The sequence below is a fragment of the Peromyscus californicus genome, unplaced genomic scaffold (assembly GCF_007827085.1).
Source record: "Peromyscus californicus insignis strain IS unplaced genomic scaffold, ASM782708v3 Scaffold_13__1_contigs__length_99412109, whole genome shotgun sequence".
NCBI lineage: Eukaryota > Metazoa > Chordata > Mammalia > Rodentia > Cricetidae > Peromyscus > Peromyscus californicus.
Genome location: NW_026294424.1, coordinates 85,418,626 through 85,437,263, shown reverse-complemented (window position 1 = coordinate 85,437,263; position 18,638 = coordinate 85,418,626). Strand labels below are relative to the sequence as shown.

At 42.3% G+C, this 18,638-nt stretch overlaps 1 protein-coding gene across 1 annotated transcript in view; it reads left to right on the top strand.

Moving 5' to 3' along the window:
* The window catches only part of Ccdc158 (coiled-coil domain containing 158), a 62,546-nt gene that overhangs the window by 9,330 nt on the left and 34,578 nt on the right, over window positions 1–18,638 (top strand). Inside the window, exons 4-11 of the mRNA XM_052735385.1 lie at window positions 2,485–2,594; window positions 2,942–3,269; window positions 3,580–3,656; window positions 5,021–5,131; window positions 6,985–7,099; window positions 13,156–13,275; window positions 13,816–14,013; window positions 14,206–14,688. Of these exons, the coding sequence (XP_052591345.1) occupies window positions 2,485–2,594; window positions 2,942–3,269; window positions 3,580–3,656; window positions 5,021–5,131; window positions 6,985–7,099; window positions 13,156–13,275; window positions 13,816–14,013; window positions 14,206–14,688 (1,542 nt within the window). The remainder of the gene's footprint in view (window positions 1–2,484; window positions 2,595–2,941; window positions 3,270–3,579; window positions 3,657–5,020; window positions 5,132–6,984; window positions 7,100–13,155; window positions 13,276–13,815; window positions 14,014–14,205; window positions 14,689–18,638) is intronic.

Here is an 18,638-nt window from a genome sequence, read left to right as displayed (position 1 = left end):
AGAAACAGTGACTCTGCTGGCAGGATGGCCCAGTGGGTAGAGGCGCTAATGCACAAGTCTGACAACTTGAGTTCAATCCCTTGTAGCTAGAGTTTTCCTGCCTGGCCCACAGTCAGGACAAATCTCTGACACCCGCCAGTCCCACAGCCATTCAGACCCGACCAAGTAAACACAGAGACTTATATTGATTACAAACTGTATGGCCGTGGCAGGCTTCTTGCTAACTGTTCTTACAGCTTAAATTAATCCATTTCCATTAATCTATACCTTGCCACATGGCTCGTGGCTTACCGGCATCTTCACATGCTGTTTCTCATCATGGCGGCTGACAGTGTCTCTCTGACTCAGCCTTCCACTTCCCAGTTTTTTCTCCTCCTTGTCCCGTCTATACTTCCTGCCTGGCCACTGACCAATCAGTGTTTTATTTATTGACCAATCAGCAACACATTTGACATACAGACCATCCCACAGCAATCCCTGGATCCTATAAGGTGTCAGGAGAGAATGGACTCCCAAGAGCTGTCCTCCCACATACGAGAGAGAGAGAGAGAGAGAGAGAGAGAGAGAGAGAGAGAGAGAGAGAGAGAGAGAGAGGAGAGAGAGAACACCCCTTCATTTATCTATGTCTAATTTATTCCTATTACTTCCTGGTAGAGTATGTCACACTTGGTTGGTTCCCAGTAAAGATTTGTGAAATATTTCTAATATTTATCAAACAGTGCTGTTGTTGTATTCCTATGTAACATAAATGTGCTCAGTACCAGATGTATGGAGATGGAAAAGACACAGTTCCTTCCTTGTAGTCTTGTGATCGAGATACTTACAGTAGGAAATAATCATGTGGGTAGGTTAAATGGTGATGCTGAAGCCACATGATACTGGAGTTCCTTTTCTAACTTGACTTGCAGCATCTGACACAGTGCTGTCTCTGTCCCTCTGATCATGCTAGGCATCAGCCTAGGGCAGTGGTCCTCAACCTTCCTAATGCTGTGACCCTTTAACACAGTTCCTCATGCTGTGGTGACCCCAACCATAAAATTATTTTGTTGCTACTTCATAACTAATTTTGCCACTGTTATGAATATGAATATCTGTGTTTACCAATAGTCTTAGGTGACCCCTATGAAAGGGTCATTTGATGCCCCAGGGGGTCATGACCCACAGGTTGAGAGCCACTGGCCTAGAGCCTCATGCACACTAAGCAAGGACTGCTGCCAGCTGTTCATCCTTTTCCCTTCCTCCCCTCCCCTCTGTGCCTTCCATTCTTTAGTCTTCTTCCTTAAACAGGGTCTCAGTGCAGCCCAGGATGGCCTTACACTTGGCTTCGCCTGCCTTAGCTTCCCAACCTTTGGGAATGCAGGAGTGTGCCACTGTGGCCAGCCTTGGCATCCTATTCGTGTTTCTATCTTATTTGTTTGTTTTTAAAGGTTTTTCAAGACAGGGTTTCTCTGGGTAGCCCTGTCTGTCCTGAGAATCACTCTATAGACCAAGCTGGCCTCGAACTCAGAGTGCTGGGATTAAAGGCATGTGCCACCACCAACCAGCTTCCTATTCTGTGTGGTTGTAACCTTTGTATATGGTGCTAGAATCTCTGCCAGCAGAGGGTTAGGGTTAGGGATAGGACGACTTCCTCCATTATCTTTGTTTCCTCTGGATCTTTTTTTGGTTTTCCTGTTTGCCTAATTTTAGTCTCTATTTTCGTATTTTAGAATCTTCTCATTTTCAGTGGTTTGTTTTCTGTTCAGACTCAAAAAGATAAGGCAGTTAAAAAGCTGTTCACCCTATACTGGTCATCAGCTCTTAGCTGGGAGATGCTTCAATGCCTGGCTTTGGAAATCTCTGCATTTTTCTGTAGTTGAGCACCTTCAGAGTCTTATTTTTACATTACAAATTATTTTTATTTTATATATATATAAATGTTTTGCCCGCCTGTGTGTATATGCACCATGTGCACACAGTGCTCAAAGAGGGCATCAGATTCCCTGGAACTGAAGTTAAAGATGGTTGTCAGCTGCCCTGTGGGTGCTGGGAATCAAACCCTGGACCTCTGCAAGAGCAGCCAGTGCTCTTAACCACAGCCATCTCTCCAGCCCCACCTTTAGAGTTATGGATGGCAGTGGCTGTTGCCAAGAATTGAAGGGGGTTGAAGGCAGTTTGACTTTTTTGCGTACATCATTTCAAGCAGGTTTCCAGTTTTAAGGGACAAAACATTTTCCCATTTTTTGCTTTGAGCTGGGTGGGATATTTGTTTCAGAAAATGGACAAGAAAAGGCCAAGCCAGGGAAACTTGCTGATGTCTTCCAGTTATCTAGATGAGAAATTATTCACTGGGCTCTGAACTTCAGCAGTGAGGGAGTGTTTGTATACATAACAATAAATAACCCACAACCCTTGGGAAATTAGTGTCTTCTATAGGAGCTATGTTTTGATAGTTTAATATAGATACAGATTAATTTGTGTGTGTGTGGTTTTTTTTTTTTTCAGAGCAATGAATTACATGAGAAACAAAAGTTTTACTTAAGACAGTCAGTCATTGATTTGCAAACAAAACTTCAAGAAATGCAAATGGAGAGAGATGCCATGGCTGACATCAGGTTGGGATTTGTTTCCTAACTTCCTCCTCCTCCAGCAGTGCTAGAGATTGAAGCCAGGGTCTGGGCACTTAGGCAAGTGTTCTGCCAGAGAGATACAGCCCCAGCCCAGAAACTGTTCCATGGTTTTAGTCTTAATGCTGAGCGCAGTCCCATATACACGTACTCTCGGGACTTGGGTGTCTGAGATAGGAAGACTGCTGTGAATTCAAGGCCAGCCTGGGCTACATAATTGAGTTCAAGGCCAGCCTGGGATATATAGCAAAATTCTGTATCTTTTTTTTCTCTTTGTAATAAAATTGAGTGAAAATGAGTTTTCTCAATGTTCTTTCTTCTCTTTCGTTTCATAGACGAAGGGAGAGTCAGTCCCAGGAGGATTTAAGAAATCAGCTTCAAAATACAGTTCATGAGCTTGAGACTGCCAAGCGCCTCAAGGAGGACATGTTGAAAGACAGCAGCACACAGATCGAGCAGCTAAGAAAAATGATGCTTAGCCACGAAGGTGTGCTTCAAGAAATCCGATCAATCTTAGTTGACTTTGAAGAAGCCTCAGGCAAGAAAATATGTGAACACGACAGCATGTCTACCATGCACTTCCGCAGCCTGGGCTCAGCCATTAGTAAAATCCTAAGAGAATTAGACACAGAAATCTCTTATCTTAAAGGGAGGATATTTCCAGTAAGTGGTGAGAACACTACTTTATATTACAGTACGTTGAGAGATAGCTTGTAAAATCCTTAAAAATAAGCTGGGGTCTCATTTTTCTTCTCTGAGATGATACACAATGCTCTCTCTTGACAGGAGACTAGCTCTTTGGCCTGTCCAGCTTATATAGCCAGAGCACAAGTGCTGTGAAGTAGAGGCATAGAGTTGATTTTAGTACTATTTCTACGTATATCTCTCTAAAGCATTCCTTTCATAGAAACTCTGCATTTTCTAAGCTTTAGAATTACCAGCACCCAAATTAATATCTCTATTTTAAAACCAGGTAGAGGATCAGCTTGAAACACTGAAATCTGAATCACAGAGCAAAATAGAACTATTACTTCAACAACATCAAGATCGGTAGGTGTCTGGCTGAGGCATAGAAAGTCACAGTGAAATTATTCCAGTTATAGTCTCTCCCTGCAGTTCCAGAGTCTACAGACTCTGAGACAACACCAAAACATATCCTTAGCAAGCCGTAGCAAACTTGCGTTAACTTTTTCTGACGCCTGTTGAAGCTGTAAGAATGGCTTCAGTCAAAACTATAGCACTCTAAGTTTTGCTCTAGGGAGAGGAAATAAGCTCAACTCCCAACACAATAAGGACAAATGGAGATTTCTAACCAAGGAAGAAGGGGAGCGATTGGTGGGTGGAACATTATTCACGAAAGGGTTGAAAATTCCTACTAAAGGTAGCCATGGATATAGATATTTAAGCTGAAGGATAAGCAACTTGATCAGCTGTCAAGGACTGATCAGATGGCAAGAATGAGGCGATTCTTGCTGTGCTTGGCCTGGCTCAAAGACCATCCGGAGGGGTCAAGGTCAAGGCCTAGGTAGAACAGCCCCAGTTGGCCTAAGAGTGATCTGTCACATATCTGCTGACTAGCTAATATGAAGCATTTAATAGTCTGTGACTTAGTATAAATATTTGTAAACTTGTATTCATAATGTGTTTTGTTGATAGGACCCTTCCCTAAGTCTCCCTGGAGATATCATATAATATATGGTACTCACATCATGTAATATACATTGTTCATAATACTCAAAGGTGTTTGTTTCATTTGAGAACAGGGTCTTACTGTTGCCAGGCTGGCCTTGAATTCCTGTAATCCAGTGATTTCCTGCTTCACCTTCTCAAGTGCAGGACCAAAGGCACACAATGCCATGCCTTGCTTGGTTCTCATAGTTCATTGACACTGAAACTCAGATTCTGAATTCTGAAAACCTAGTCAATTGTAAGTAAAGGCTTCTAGAGTTATTATTAAAAGAGTACCATTGCCAGGTGTAGTGGAGCATGCCTTTAGTCCCAGCATTCAGGAGACAGGGGCAGGTGGATCTCTGTGACTTTGAGGGTGGCCCAGTCTACATAGCAAGTTCCAGGCCACCAGAGCTACATAATAAGAGAGACCCTGTCTCAAAAAGAAACAATTAAAAAAAAAAAGACAGAAAGGGGGAAAAGGAGTAATGTTTACAAAACCAGGCATGGTGGCTCAGGTCTGTAATCCCAGCACTTAGGAGGCAGAGGCAGGAGGATTGCCTACAAATTCAAGGCCAGCCAGGACTACACAATTAAAGTCTGTCTTGAAAAAACAGACGGAAGAGTAGCATGTGTAAGACTGAAACAAAGTACTAGGTTTGAAGGTATTGAAAAACATTGGCTTTTGAGATAAGCCATAGGTAAGAATGTCCTGTATCCTAACAGTCATTACATTCTCTCCGTAGGATTGAGCAACTGATCAGTGAACATGAAGTCGAAATAACAGGACTTACGGAGAAAGCCAGTAGTGCTCGAAGCCAAGCCAACAGTATCCAGAGTCAGATGGAAATCATTCAGTATGTGTGCACTAGTGGATGTCACCAACAACTATTCTTTTAAGCTGGAGAGTTGGCTCAGCAGTTAAGAGCTCTTGTTGCTCTTGCAGAGGACCTGGGTTTGAGTCCCAATCTTTATCTGGCGACTCACTGCTGTTATCTGTGATTCTGGTTCTTGTGTGCTTGGGGGTTGGAGGGGAGGGCCCTGCAGGCTTTATGGCCAGCAGGAAAACGATCTGGATAAGGGAGGAATGAAACTCGGCTCAGCCTGACTTTGGTAGCCAGTGCTGAGCCAAACTTCCAGAGTCTGACACCAGTTGGTATATTTTAGTCATATTTAAGCACACAGCACAATTTTGAAAAAAAGTTTTCTGATGGCGTTTAACTCAGCCCTTTGAGTATAGCAGAGCTTAAGACATGTTTGCATTGAGATTCTCGACAAAGTACATCTGGCTTCTTTCACAAAAATGGGTACTGTTGACTCAGAGATAGTTCCCAAGATTTAGAGTCTAGGGAGTGTGGCTGAGGTAAAGGTAACACCTGAGGGAGTCAGGACTGGCCTGTCTTAAGATAACATGAAGTCACTTAGGCTGTTGTAAAGCACAAGTGACATCTCACAAGGATGAGTTTCAAGGCCTAGAAGCAGTGCTCAAGATTTGGGGTGGAGGGGGGAAGGTCTGGGGTAAGTGAAACATAAATTCTGAGGGATACAGGTGGAGCCTGGCTGATCAGACAGCCAAGGATCGGCAGGTTGTAAACTACATTCTGTCCCAGCATTCCAGGAGAACAGGCGAACGTCTTTAACAAGCCTGCCTTCTCCAGTGCTTATCTGCATGAGAACTTTTGCCTTCTACAAATTCCAGGGGATCCAACACCCTCTTCTGACCACGGTGGGCACAAGGCATACTCCTGGTGCACGTGCATACATGCTGGCAAAACTCATACATGTGAAATAATGATTTAAAAACCTATGATTTTGATTAATGTGCTGTCCTAATAGCTTTTTGAAATTGCTTAGTAATTGATTCCATGAGGAACTGATAAAACTTTTCCAATACTTGAACAGAAAAGGTAACAGTAATATTTTTTGTGTCACCATGTACCAAGTATTATTGCAAGTATTCAGGCTCCTGGAATTCACTGGGTTGTTCATGCAAATGATAGGACAAAGAAAACATACCACACGTATATTATGAATATTTGTATATAAATAATTACATGTGTATCTATATGTAATTATATATGTACATACAAACAGTTATACACAGTTATACATATGTTCAAGTATACACAGAAAATATATATGCATATGAAATTATATAATTTGAACTGATGTGTAAGTCTATGTGTAGACTTTTTTTTATTTATAAAGGTTTATTGTGTTTGTATGAGTGTATGTATACCTGTGTGTACAGATACAAGTACCTGTGTGCATGTGGGGACCAGAAGAAGGCATCAGAATCTTTGGAGTTGTAGTTCTAGGTGTTTTCAGAATGTCCAGCCTGTTATGTAGGAGCTGGGACCATGACTGTGGTCCTCGTGGGTGCAGAGCAAACACCCAACCACTGAGTCATTGCTCTTGGGGAAGCGGGGGGGGGGGGGGGGGGCTACAGACATTTTTAATCCTATGCAAAAGTAGAGAATAGTGTAATGAATACATATATATGTGTGTATATATATGTATGTGTATATTTATGTGTATGTGTGTGTGTGTGTGTGTGTGTATATATATATATATATATGAAAGACAGATGCTCTAATTGAACCATATAAAGTAATTACTGATAGTATCTAAGAGATGTGTATGGCCCTTGAGGTATCATGCTTATTCTTAGTTTGACATTTGCTTTTATACCCTCTTTAACCCTTCTTAGAGAACAAGCAAGGAACCAGAACTCCATGTACATGCGCCAGCTCAGTGAGTTGGAGTCTACTGTTTCTCAGCTTCGTTCTGAGCTGAGGGAAGCCAAGAGGATGTATGAAGATAAGGCAAGTTTAGACTTCACTCCAAGGACATTTTATACACTGATCAATAATGTAGTTTTGACAGTTTGTTTGCAAATGAAGAATAAAAACAATTTCCAATTAAAAGAGAATATTTTTAAAATCAGTGTAAGTTGGTATGCAAACATGCTAAATTATCTGTTAAGTTATAAACTCTTATTTAAATTGCATGTTCAAATTCACTATAAAAATTGGGAAATATTTTTCAAGTAAATTTCTAAAAAATAGAGTAGCAGAGAATGTAGCTCAGTGGAAGAATACTTGTCTAGCATGCCTGAGCCCCTGGATTAATCCTTACTACCACACAAATAGATAAAGAATAAATTAAAGAATATGACTATGGCCAAGCGATGGTGGCACACGTCTTTAATCCCAGCACTCAGGAGGCAGAGCCAGGCAGATCTCTGTGAGTTCGAGGCCAGCCTGGTTTACAGAGCGAGTTCCAGGACAGGCACCAAAACTACACAGAGGAACCCTGTCTTGAAAAACAAAAACAAAAACAAAAGAATATGACTATGTTATTATTTATTTGTAAGGCTTTGCTTTAGCAAATACTCAGTACCAGCTGGTCTATATCTACCACTAATGTTTTGGGGACCTGCTTCATCTCTTTAACTTCTAATCATTTTGTGGCTAGAAAACAAAAATGTAAGATTGCCCAAAATAATTAAAATAAAAATTAGGAATGTAAGTCTTCATCTTTCGTCACATAATTCCTCTTAAAAGCAGATAATACTATTTTGGGGGAGGCAGGGCTGGAGAGATGGCTCAGTAGGGAGGACCTGAAATTGTACCTCCTTGTATATAGCTCTTGGCCTCAGAGCAGCCAGAGAGGCTCACTTTTGTGTTCCAGTTTCTTTTCTCAGGACAAACTTTTCTTTTGATGATTGTCCACTCTCTTGTAGACAAACCAGTCCTATACAAAGGACATGACCTCCCCTACAGAAACTAGAACAGAACGGTGGTCTTGAATTCAGTACATTATGGCTGGGAGGATATTGTATTATAATCTGATAGACAAAGTAGTGTAATTGTATTATAGTCCAGTACAACAACTGTTATTCATGACTATTCAAGCCATTTTGAAAAGACAAACATTTATTGATACCAGATTCTGAAAAGTCACAAACTACTAAATCAAGCTCAGTTCACCTGTGTTTACTTATATAATTTGTAATTACTATGGCTCTCCATTATATCAAGCTTGGAAAAATGATCTCTTCATAAGCTTCATTTAGTTTGCTTGTTTTTTTTTTTTTTTTTTTTTTGGTTTTTCGAGACAGGGTTTCTCTGTGTAGCTTTGTGCCTTTCCTGGGACTCACTTGGTAGCCCAGGCTGGCCTCGAACTCACAGAGATCCGCCTAGCTCTGCCTCCCGAGTGCTGGGATTAAAGGCGTGCGCCACCACCGCCTGGCCCTGTTTTTTTTTTTTTTTTTTTTTTTTTAAATCTGGTCTAATGTATCATGTTAACATATTAGAGCGCATCGTAATGTGCTCTAACGTAAATAATGGCTCACAAGAACTTTGACAGTCTTAAATAGTAAGCAGTTAATAGACATGAGGAAGACAGCCCGCACATGGGAGGCTGATTAGAGAGAGGATCACACATTCGAGGCCTGCCTCAGCTACATTGTGAGACTCTGTCTCAAGAAAGGGACATATCAGTCTTGATCCAGATCATTGAAATGCTGACTAAACAAACCTATCCTAGAGAACCTAAGAGGTGAACCTAAGAGGTGAACCTAAGGGTGGTTGACTAGGCTCTCAAGAGGAAGCAGCTCCTGCTGCCTTAGTTGGGGAACACATGTTAATATAGAGTTGAATACACCTTAGCCTGAAGTTTCTTGGTGTAACTGAGCAACAAAGATTAAGCAAGTTAACGAGAATTTGCTTTGGAGGGATGCAAATACTCTATTGTGAAATGTTTTTGTTATAAAAACTTGGATGTAGGGTTTAAAAAGCATATTCTTGTGCATATTTTGTTTCATTTTCACATATTGTGACTTCATATTGCTAAAATTTTAAAATCTATTTTCTCCTTCCCTGTTTCAGTGCAGATTTTAATGTATAATGTTCAAAAATCAAGGGGAGAAATCAATGAAAATAATAGATAAACGTTGGGATGGAGCTTAGTTGGGGGAGTGCCTGCTTAGCATACTTAAAATCCTGATTCCACCCCCAGCACCAGGGTCCCCAGAACATACCTAACATGGTAGCTCAGGCCTGAAATTCCCAGTAATCGGGGAATAGGGGAAGGGCGGTCAGTTATCCTTGGGCACATAGCCTGGGGTACATGAGACCTGCCTTAAAAACAAAGATTTTTTTTTTTTTTTTGACAGCCTAAACAAAACTTTTCTGCCTAGAGTGTGTAAATTCAGGGAAATCCATTACAGAGGGCAATTTTTTTCAGGTTAACAAAAAGTATTTCATATTGGTGAAAATAGAAACTGTATATCTAAGAAAATCTTAGATGTAGCTTTTTCAAAGCTGGCCAACGTGTTTAACTATAATGCTGTCTTCTATTCTTCTCTTTCCATTTTAGGAGACCCTCCAGAATTCCCCTTTACGAATTTGGAGCAGTAGAAGCTGTCACTATTGGCTCTGTAGATTTGGCTTTACTCTTAACTTTCGCTTTTTGACAACAAAAATCTATCATGATCTGATTCTAAGTTGATTCTATTTTGAAAGTTGCTGGGGCTGGATTTCCTAGTCTGCTGTGAAGATGTAGTAGCACTGGCGAAGCTGTCCACTATGCTGGGAGAGTGTGCAAAGGCTTCCCAGAGTTCCGTGCAGCTTCATGCTGACACACAGCTCCCTCCTTGGGCCACATCTGTGTCATTTTGAGCACAGAATTAAATCAAAAACACCACCATAAAAAAATAACTAAAGCACAGATCCAATATGATTCGATGTGATTGGCTACAATCGGTGAAATTAGAACGAAACCCTTGTACGGATTTGTATTGATCCAAACCCAAAAGTCTGTTCATGGATGGTGAAAGGGAAAACCAGTGCTGCTGTGTAAAGGAGAGAAAACCTTCACTGCCTGTCCGACACCAGTGCCTCCTGGACATTTCCAAGGCTTCCCGTGCAGGGATTTCTTTTTATAGCTGTGGGTACCAGCTCAGCTGCTACTTCAGTGGTTTTCCCTTTCACTGTCCATTTCTTTTTTGATGGATTATTTCATATAGATGTTTTTACTCTAAAAAGTGAAAGGTAAAAGCAGAGCTATAGCAGCTGAGTCAGTACTGACAACTACAAAACTAGTCTTCCCGCGGGGGTGTTCCCGAGGGGGTGTTACCAAGGGGGGGTCTTCCCGAGGGGGTGTTCCCACGGGGGGTCTTCCCGCGGGGGTGTTCCCGCAGGGGTCTGGAGGGGCTCTGACAGTGGGCAACCAGAAAAGACGTGCTCTTCCCTCCTGCCTCTCTCCTTCCAGTTTCCGTCTCAGATTTTACTGTCAAGTTTGATACTATGAAAGAGCCACCCTGATTTTTTTTTTTCCGTTAAAACAGACCTATTTTTAAAGAACATAAACAAATAGTTCTTTGCTCAAGGATGAAAATGGCTTGTGCCAAGCGAGGAGTAGAAAGTGTTTGCTCTACTCATGAAAATTCAAACTGAAAGGTTCTTGTTAAATTTATAGCCCAAAAGAGTAGAAAATATAGATTCTAAACTTTTTTGATGCTGTTTTTATAACACATGAAAAAACATAAAGAATAAGTAAAAACATTTTTTAAGAAGTAGCAAGAACAGAGTTGAAAGGGTCATGAGAGACCATCTAGAATACTCTTTAAAAAATTGTACCTTAGCAAAATCAAGGCAGGGCACATATTACAGAACCTTGACCGGAACCCAGTGCAGTCTACCTGATCCTGCCTGGCCAGCGGAACTGCTGGGTGACCATAGTGAGACACTGGTTCTTGTCTAAGTGTGCTGACTCAGGCTTTCCTAATAATGATAGGACCAAAAAGATGCTATCAACTGATAGTTCATCTTCTCAGAAGTTACTTACATTACAGAGGATAATTTTTATGTTTTCTCTGTATATATGCCTCCAAAGGAGCATAAGAATGAAGGATTTTTTGTTTTTCACTTTCTTACTGTTTTTGTTTTTCTCTTATCATTATTATTATTAGTGGTAGTGGTAGTACTGGGGAACAAATCTAGCAGGCACTCTTCCACTGAGCTATATCTCCAGCTCAAAAGTACTTCTTACGCCAGGTATAATAGTACAGGTGGGTAATCCATTAATTCCTGTGAAATAGTTTTTAATATGCAACCTAAAATCAAATACCATCTGTAATCTAATATTTCATGTGTACTTAATTCTTGTGAGAATGCCTTGTATCATTATCAAATATAATTAGAATCTAAAACTTTATATACTTAACCCATATGAATACTTAATCTTTATGAAATACTTAATATATAACATAATCACATAATGCCAACTTAAACACATATCCAATGTAAATGTTTAAATTTATGTCCTAAGTCCTGTACGCACTGATACTACATTATAGATGAGTGCATAACTGTATATTTTTTATATTAGCATTTTCTTAAGGCATTTATGTGTACATGTAAATAGATATAGAAGCCCTACACATTTATGCTTATTATTTGTCAAGGAGATAGTTACATATGTGTATATGTATATTTATATATACAGTGTGGTTATTGATTATATATTAGTTTAATAAATGAAAAGTTTTAAATGAATCTGTTTCAAGTAAAAATAAAAAGTTATTAAGAAAAAGTTTGTCTTGGTCATATGTTTTCCAGTTAAGAAGGTTTGATCACATCCAAACTAAGCTTTACTCTTGACACAAATTTTCAAGCCTGTTGAATATACCTTAGAAAAAGGAAGAAATGTGTAGCATTTCTTTCTGCCAATATGAAAGCTTTCTGAATCCTAGAAGGTGAATGATAAAATAGTCATAGTTATAGGTGGTTTCATTGCATAACACTAAGTATTAACATGTTCTTATGAAATGGTTCATTATCTAAGTCTTGATATTGTGTGCTCAGCTCAAATCAAAGTCTCCATGGTCTGGGGTCCCCACTCAGCCTGTGTTGAGGGCCATAGGAACATTTGCAATACTAGAACAGCCTGGGCCCTCCTACAGACCTGCTACGTGCTGAGTTTGTGAAAGGAAATGGTATCACTCTGTGTGATATCCTTGGTTTAGTGAACTGAATTTCTCTCTATTCCAACAAATTGCTGTCTTGACTGAAAGAAAAATATATTCTTTAAAATTGATTCTCATTCCTGTTTATATTTGAAGAAAATAAACTTTTGAATGCTTAAATTGTCCAACATTATATTCTCCTAACTTTAAATATAGTTATTCACTCATTTTGAAATATGCCACCATAACACTATCATTATCATTCTTTTGTATTCAGTATCTTATTGTCTTATTCAGACTCTGATTATATACATATATAATATATATTATATATACATATACATACACACACAGACACACACAGACACACACACACACACACACACACACACACACAAACACATATACTGTGTTTGGCTTTTTTCAAGACTTGGTCTCACTATGTAGCCTTGGCTGTCCTAGAACTCCCATGTAGACCAGGCTGGCTGGCCTTGAGCTCACAGATCCACCTGCCTCTGTCCCGAGTGCTGGGATTAAAGATGTGCACCAATGTGCCCTGCTGAGACTGATATTCTCAAGCAAGATAGCTCTTCTCAGTATTCCAAAGTTCAGTTGTTTAGGGTCCACAGCACATTATTTATACCACCAGAAGATTCCCTTAATTATAGGATGTATCTCCCCAGAAGATAACTTCTGAGGCGAAAACGCACAAAGCACAGTGTGCTGTGTCCAGAAGCTCCATTTTGACCAATGCCTGTGCTAAATTCTACGGAGATGTGAAGGTTAGAAAACCACAAACATAAGACCCGTCAGCTTCGCCTCTAATGCAGCACCGGCTGCTCTCATAGGCTTCCTATTCTGGTGCCACCGACCCGCGCTGCATTTGTTTGATTTGAACTTTTCTTCCAGATAGAAGAGCTGGAGAAGCAGTTAGTCCTTGCCAATTCAGAGCTCACCGAGGCGCGCACAGAGCGGGACCAGTTCAGTCAGGAGTCAGGAAATCTGGATGACCAACTCCAAAAGCTGCTGGTGAGATCATGCTCTATAATGCAGATTTGGGATCTGGGAAAAGTTTCAGTACATTTCACAAACCAGTTTACATTATAAAATTACAGATTTTACAAAATATTGTGCATACACATGGAATGTCATTCTATGTACTTTAAGTGTCTTACATATCTGTGTCTTTTTCCTTAGGCGTGGCTGTTACATGTTGGATAGGGTGGGTCTTCATGTGGCCATAGTCTTTTAATTAGAACTGCTATCTACTAAATTCAGGTTGTGGTATGTTCATTTTGGAACAAAATGACATTCAAAACACAAGTCATGCACTTTCCATGTGCAGAGATTACAGGTGTGAGAAGCCACTCCTAAACCAATATGGTTAAGCAAAATATTAGTGTATTTTTCTAGGAAATAATCAGTTTTAGTCAGCTATTGAAAAGCCTTTATTTTCCATAACCAAAGGCTTCTGAAATCACACAACTCCAAGACCGTGTAAGGCAAATGGAAGAGTTTGTCTTGATTGTGTGACTGGGTGGGAGAAAGAGGGCTCCTCGCTTCCTTTAGGCAGATCTACACAAGAGGGAGAAGGAGCTGAGTCTGGAGAAGGAGCAGAACAAACGCCTGTGGGACCGAGACACCGGCAACAGCATCACCATCGACCACCTGCGCCGGGAGCTGGATGACAGGAACATGGAGGTGCAGCGGCTGGAGGCCCTGCTCAAGGCCATGAAGAGCGAGTGTCAGGGCCAGATGGAGCGGCAGGTGAGAGCATGCAAGCTGGACCAATGCCCAGTGGCCCCTTCCATGGGGGGAAGTGTCCTTTATGCCCTAAGTTCTGACAGCAAAATGATTTCAGTTAGGCGATCTGGACTATCCAAGTTCAAGATCCATGCTTTGAGTTAACTGGTCCATGCCCCGCTTCCCCCACAATTAATAATCTTTCTTGTCCCACAGATGGCAGCCATTCAGGGAAAGAATGAGAGCCTGGAGAAAGTGTCCTCCCTCACTGCACAGCTTGAGTCCACCAAGGAGATGCTGCGCAAGGTGGTGGAAGAGCTGACGGCCAAGAAGATGACCCTTGAGAGCTCCGAGAGGACGGTGTCCGACCTGACAGCCTCCCTCCAGGAGAAGGAACGAGCCATCGAGGCCACCAATGCAGAGATCACCAAGCTCCGCTCGCGGGTGGACTTGAAGTTACAGGAGCTTCAACACCTGAAGAATGAGGGGGACCACCTCAGAAATGTGCAGACGGAGTGTGAGGCGCTCAAACTCCAGATGGTGGAGAAGGACAAGGTCATTGAGATCTTGCGGCAGCAGATTGAGAACATGACGCAGCTGGTTGGCCAGCATGGGCGAACCGCGGGCGCTATGCAGGTGGAGAAGGCTCAGCTGGAGAAGGAGATCAATGACCGGAAGCTGGAGCTGCAGGAGTTTAAGGTCTGAGCGGGGTTTGGGTGGGTTAGCTCCCGAATTTTCTGTTCTCAAAGCAAAAATGACCTAATAATATATCAAGAAGAACTGAAATGATTCCTCGTCTGTGAGACCCCTAGAATAGAAAGTGAGTTGCTATACAAAAGTTTTTGAGAGAAGATCCCTCCTTTCACTCTTTAAAAGGAATGTGTGGTGCCGAAATGGTTCAGCATCATGGGTACAAAAGGAAAATAGCAAGGAATCCAGCCTGTCTCTGAAGTGGTCCCTGAGTCCACAGTTTGACCTGCATCCCCCCGTAATAACTACATAGCATTGGACTGTTCACTGACTCTTGGGGTGTGTCTGTGCAAACAGGACACAAGCAAACAGCATCACAACTTTATTGGGCTGTTGTGGGGCTTGACTAAGAAATACACAGCAAAGATGGCCTGGCCTGTGTGATATCAGTTTCTTTCCTTCTGCGCTCCCACTCAGCTGTGGACCCGCCACTCCCGAGGTGCACTGTGAGTGTTTAAATACCGAGTCCCCTTACTGCATGGGTGACCTCATACAGCAGGGCACACACCTTATTCATCTTCGTAGTTTTTGCCCCATGTCTTTATGTTTTGTTTTTGTTTTTGTTTTGTTTTGTTGGAAGGTCTCATAGAACTCATTATGTGGGCTCAAGCTGGCCTCAGACTTGCAATGATCATTCTGTCAGATGCTGGGATTCCAAGCATGAATCGCGTAACACCAATCTGGCCTTTCCTTCTTTCCTTCCTTCCTTCCTTCCTTCCTTCCTTCCTTCCTTCCTTCCTTCCTTCCTTCCTCTCTCTCTCTCTCTCTCTCTCTCTCTCTCTCTCTCTCTCTCTCTCTCTCTCTCTCTCTTTCTTTTCTCTTTGGAGAGTCTCACTGTGTAACCGTGGAACTTACTACGTAGACCAGCAGGCACAGTGGACTGGGTGTGACCTTCAAAGGCTTGCCCTAGTGATCTATTTCCATCAAGTAGGCCCCTCCTCCTAAAGGCTTCAGAGACCCTCAAAACAGCACCACTGACTGGGCAACAAGTACTCACATCGTGAGCCTGTGGAGGGAGCCCCAGAGTCAAACCTTAACAGCTGGCAAAGGGAAAAGGCAATGGGGGAAGCCCAAAGAACACCAGCTTCCAGGAGTCACTTCCTAGTGCAGTGCAGGAAAATTGTGAGAATTCAAATGCCGCCCACAGAGAAGGTACTGAGGACTCGGTACCCAAGGCTTTTTATGGCGGCTGATGATATATGTGCCGCTTACCTGACAGGGTCCAGTTTCCTGTCTCCAAGAAGGGAAGCAGGTCTTTTTCATAACCACTCAGTTCAAGAAGTTTGAAGTTTAGACCCAATGAGCCGCTCTCACCAGCTAGGTGTCTGTCTTAGTCAGGGTTTCCATTGCTATGAAAAGACACTGTGACCACTTTTATAAAGGGAAACATTTAATGGGGATGGCTTACAGTTCAGAGGTTTAGTCCATTATTATCATGGTGGGATATGGGGCATGCACACAGACACAGTGTTGGAAAAGAAATAGAGTTCTACATCTTGATCCACAGGCAACAGGAAGTGAACTGTGTACCACACTGAGCATAGCTTGAGTAAGGAAGACCTCAAAGCCCACCCCCACAATGACACACTTCCTCCAGCAAGGCCACACCTCCTAATAGTGCCACTCCCTTTGGGGGCCATTTTCTGTTGAGCCACCCACATTGCACTCCCAGGCCCCCAAAGGCTTGAAGGCATATCATAATGCAAAAATGTATTCAGTTCAACTTCAAAAGTCCTCATAGTCTCTCACAGTCTCAAACTTATTTAAAAGTCTAATTTATGCAATCTCTTAACTGTAATCCCCTATAAAATCAAAATAAAACACAGATCACATACTTCTAAAATACAATGACACAGGATAGACATTGTCATTCCAAAACAAAGGGAAGGAAGCATAGTGAGGAAATACTGGACCAAAGCAAGACCGAAAACCAGCTACAAACTCTGCATCTCCATGTCTAATGTCAAAATCTTCTTCAGATCTTCAGTTCCTTTCAGCTTTGTTGACTGCAACACACTTCTTTCTCTTGGGCTGGTTCCACTCCCTGTTAGCAACTTTCCTCAACAGGTATCCCACAACTCTGGCATCCAACATCTTCGGGTCTCCAAGGCAACCCAGGCTCCAACTTCACAGTTTCACAGAGTGGCCCTCCATTCAGGGACGCCTTTGACACACGCCTGGCCTCAGAGATGGCTTTTCTTAGTCGTGAAGGAAGATGCCATGTCTACTTTCTTGACTCTAAAGCCAGATCCATTTGGCCAAAGCTGCCAAGTTCTGCGGCTTTGGGGGGCTGGAACATGACCCCCTTGTACAATTAGATCCTCACCAACTTTCTCTTTTCAGTGGTTTTCTTCACTTCCTAAGCCTGGCTGTTCTGGAACTTGCTTTGTAGACCAGGCTGGCCTCAAACTCAGAGATCTGCCTGCCTCTGCCTTCCCAGTGCTGGGATTAAAGGTGTGCACCACCACACCCGGCTCTAAGTTTTTCTTTAATCCTTTTTCATAAATTGGAAATTTAGCTGGGTGGGATCTTGCCCCAAGATCACTACTCCCTTTATTCCATTTCTTAATCTGTTTATCTCCTTGAATATAGACTTAGCTCCCTGGTGCTTTTTTCTCCTAATATTGTGCATTTTGTATTTTTCCTTGCTCAGTTTGCTCCTTTTCATTAAAAATATTCATTAGCGTTAACACTAATAACCATATGACAGAGTCAATACTAGGCTGTTTTGAGATGTCCTCTGCCAGTGGAATTAATTCAAATCTCTTCACTTCAGCCTCAGGCAGACTCTTTGGACATGGGTAAAAAGCAGCCACATTCTTCACCAAAATATCGCAAGAATGATTTGTAGACAACATACTAAAATTTGTCTCCTCTAAAACCTCTTGACCCAGGCCCCCACAGTTCAAATCACCCTCAGCATCACTGTCTTCCATGTTCCACTAGGATGACCCATTCAGCAGCACTTACAGCGTTCAAATGCCTTTCTAATCCACAGTACCAAGGTCCATATTCCTTCAAGCAAAAGCATGGTCAGACCTATCCACAGCAGTACCCCAGTCCCTGGTGCCAACTTCTGTCTTAGGGGTTCTATTGCTACGAAGAGATGCCATGACCACAGCAACTCTTATAAAGGAAAACATTTAACTGGGGTGGCTTACAATTCCAGAGGTTTGGTCCACTGTCATCATGGCAGTAAGCATGGTGGTATACAAGTAGACATGCTGCTGGAGAAGGAGCTGAGAGTTCTATATCTTGATCCCAGGCAATAGGAAGTGAACTATATACCACACTGACCATAGCCTGAGTAAGGAAGACCTCAAAGCCCACCCCCACAGTGACACACTTCCTCCAACAAGGCCACACCTCCCAATAGTGCCACTCCCTTTCGGAGCTATTTTCTTCCAAACCACCACAGATTTCCTGAATTCCTAAATGCCAGGCAAAGACCAGCCTTGTGAGCAGACCTGACAGACAGGAACGGGCCTGCTGTGTTAATGCTTCTCTGTACTCCAGTTCATCTCAAATAGCACCCCCTCCCTCACATCCCCCCTCCCTCACATCCCCCCTCCCTCACATCCCCCCTCCCTCACATCCCCCCTCCCTCACATCCACCCCCTCCCTCACCTCCCCCCTCCCTCACATCCACCCTCCCTCCCATCTCCTTCCCTTTCCACTGTCAATTTCTCTCTGATGTGTCACACATAGCTGTTTCCTGTCTCTCCTTCACTAAGGAGGACTTGAGGACACAGCTGTCACGGGTGGTATCTAGGTTCAGGACGTGGGTAAGGCAAGAGAAGTCTAAGATAGAGACCTCATGTGCACGCTCACTTAGTCCTGGCTCTCTGTGTGTCCCCAGCATATGAAAAAGTACCCACTGCAGCATGACTGAATAGAGA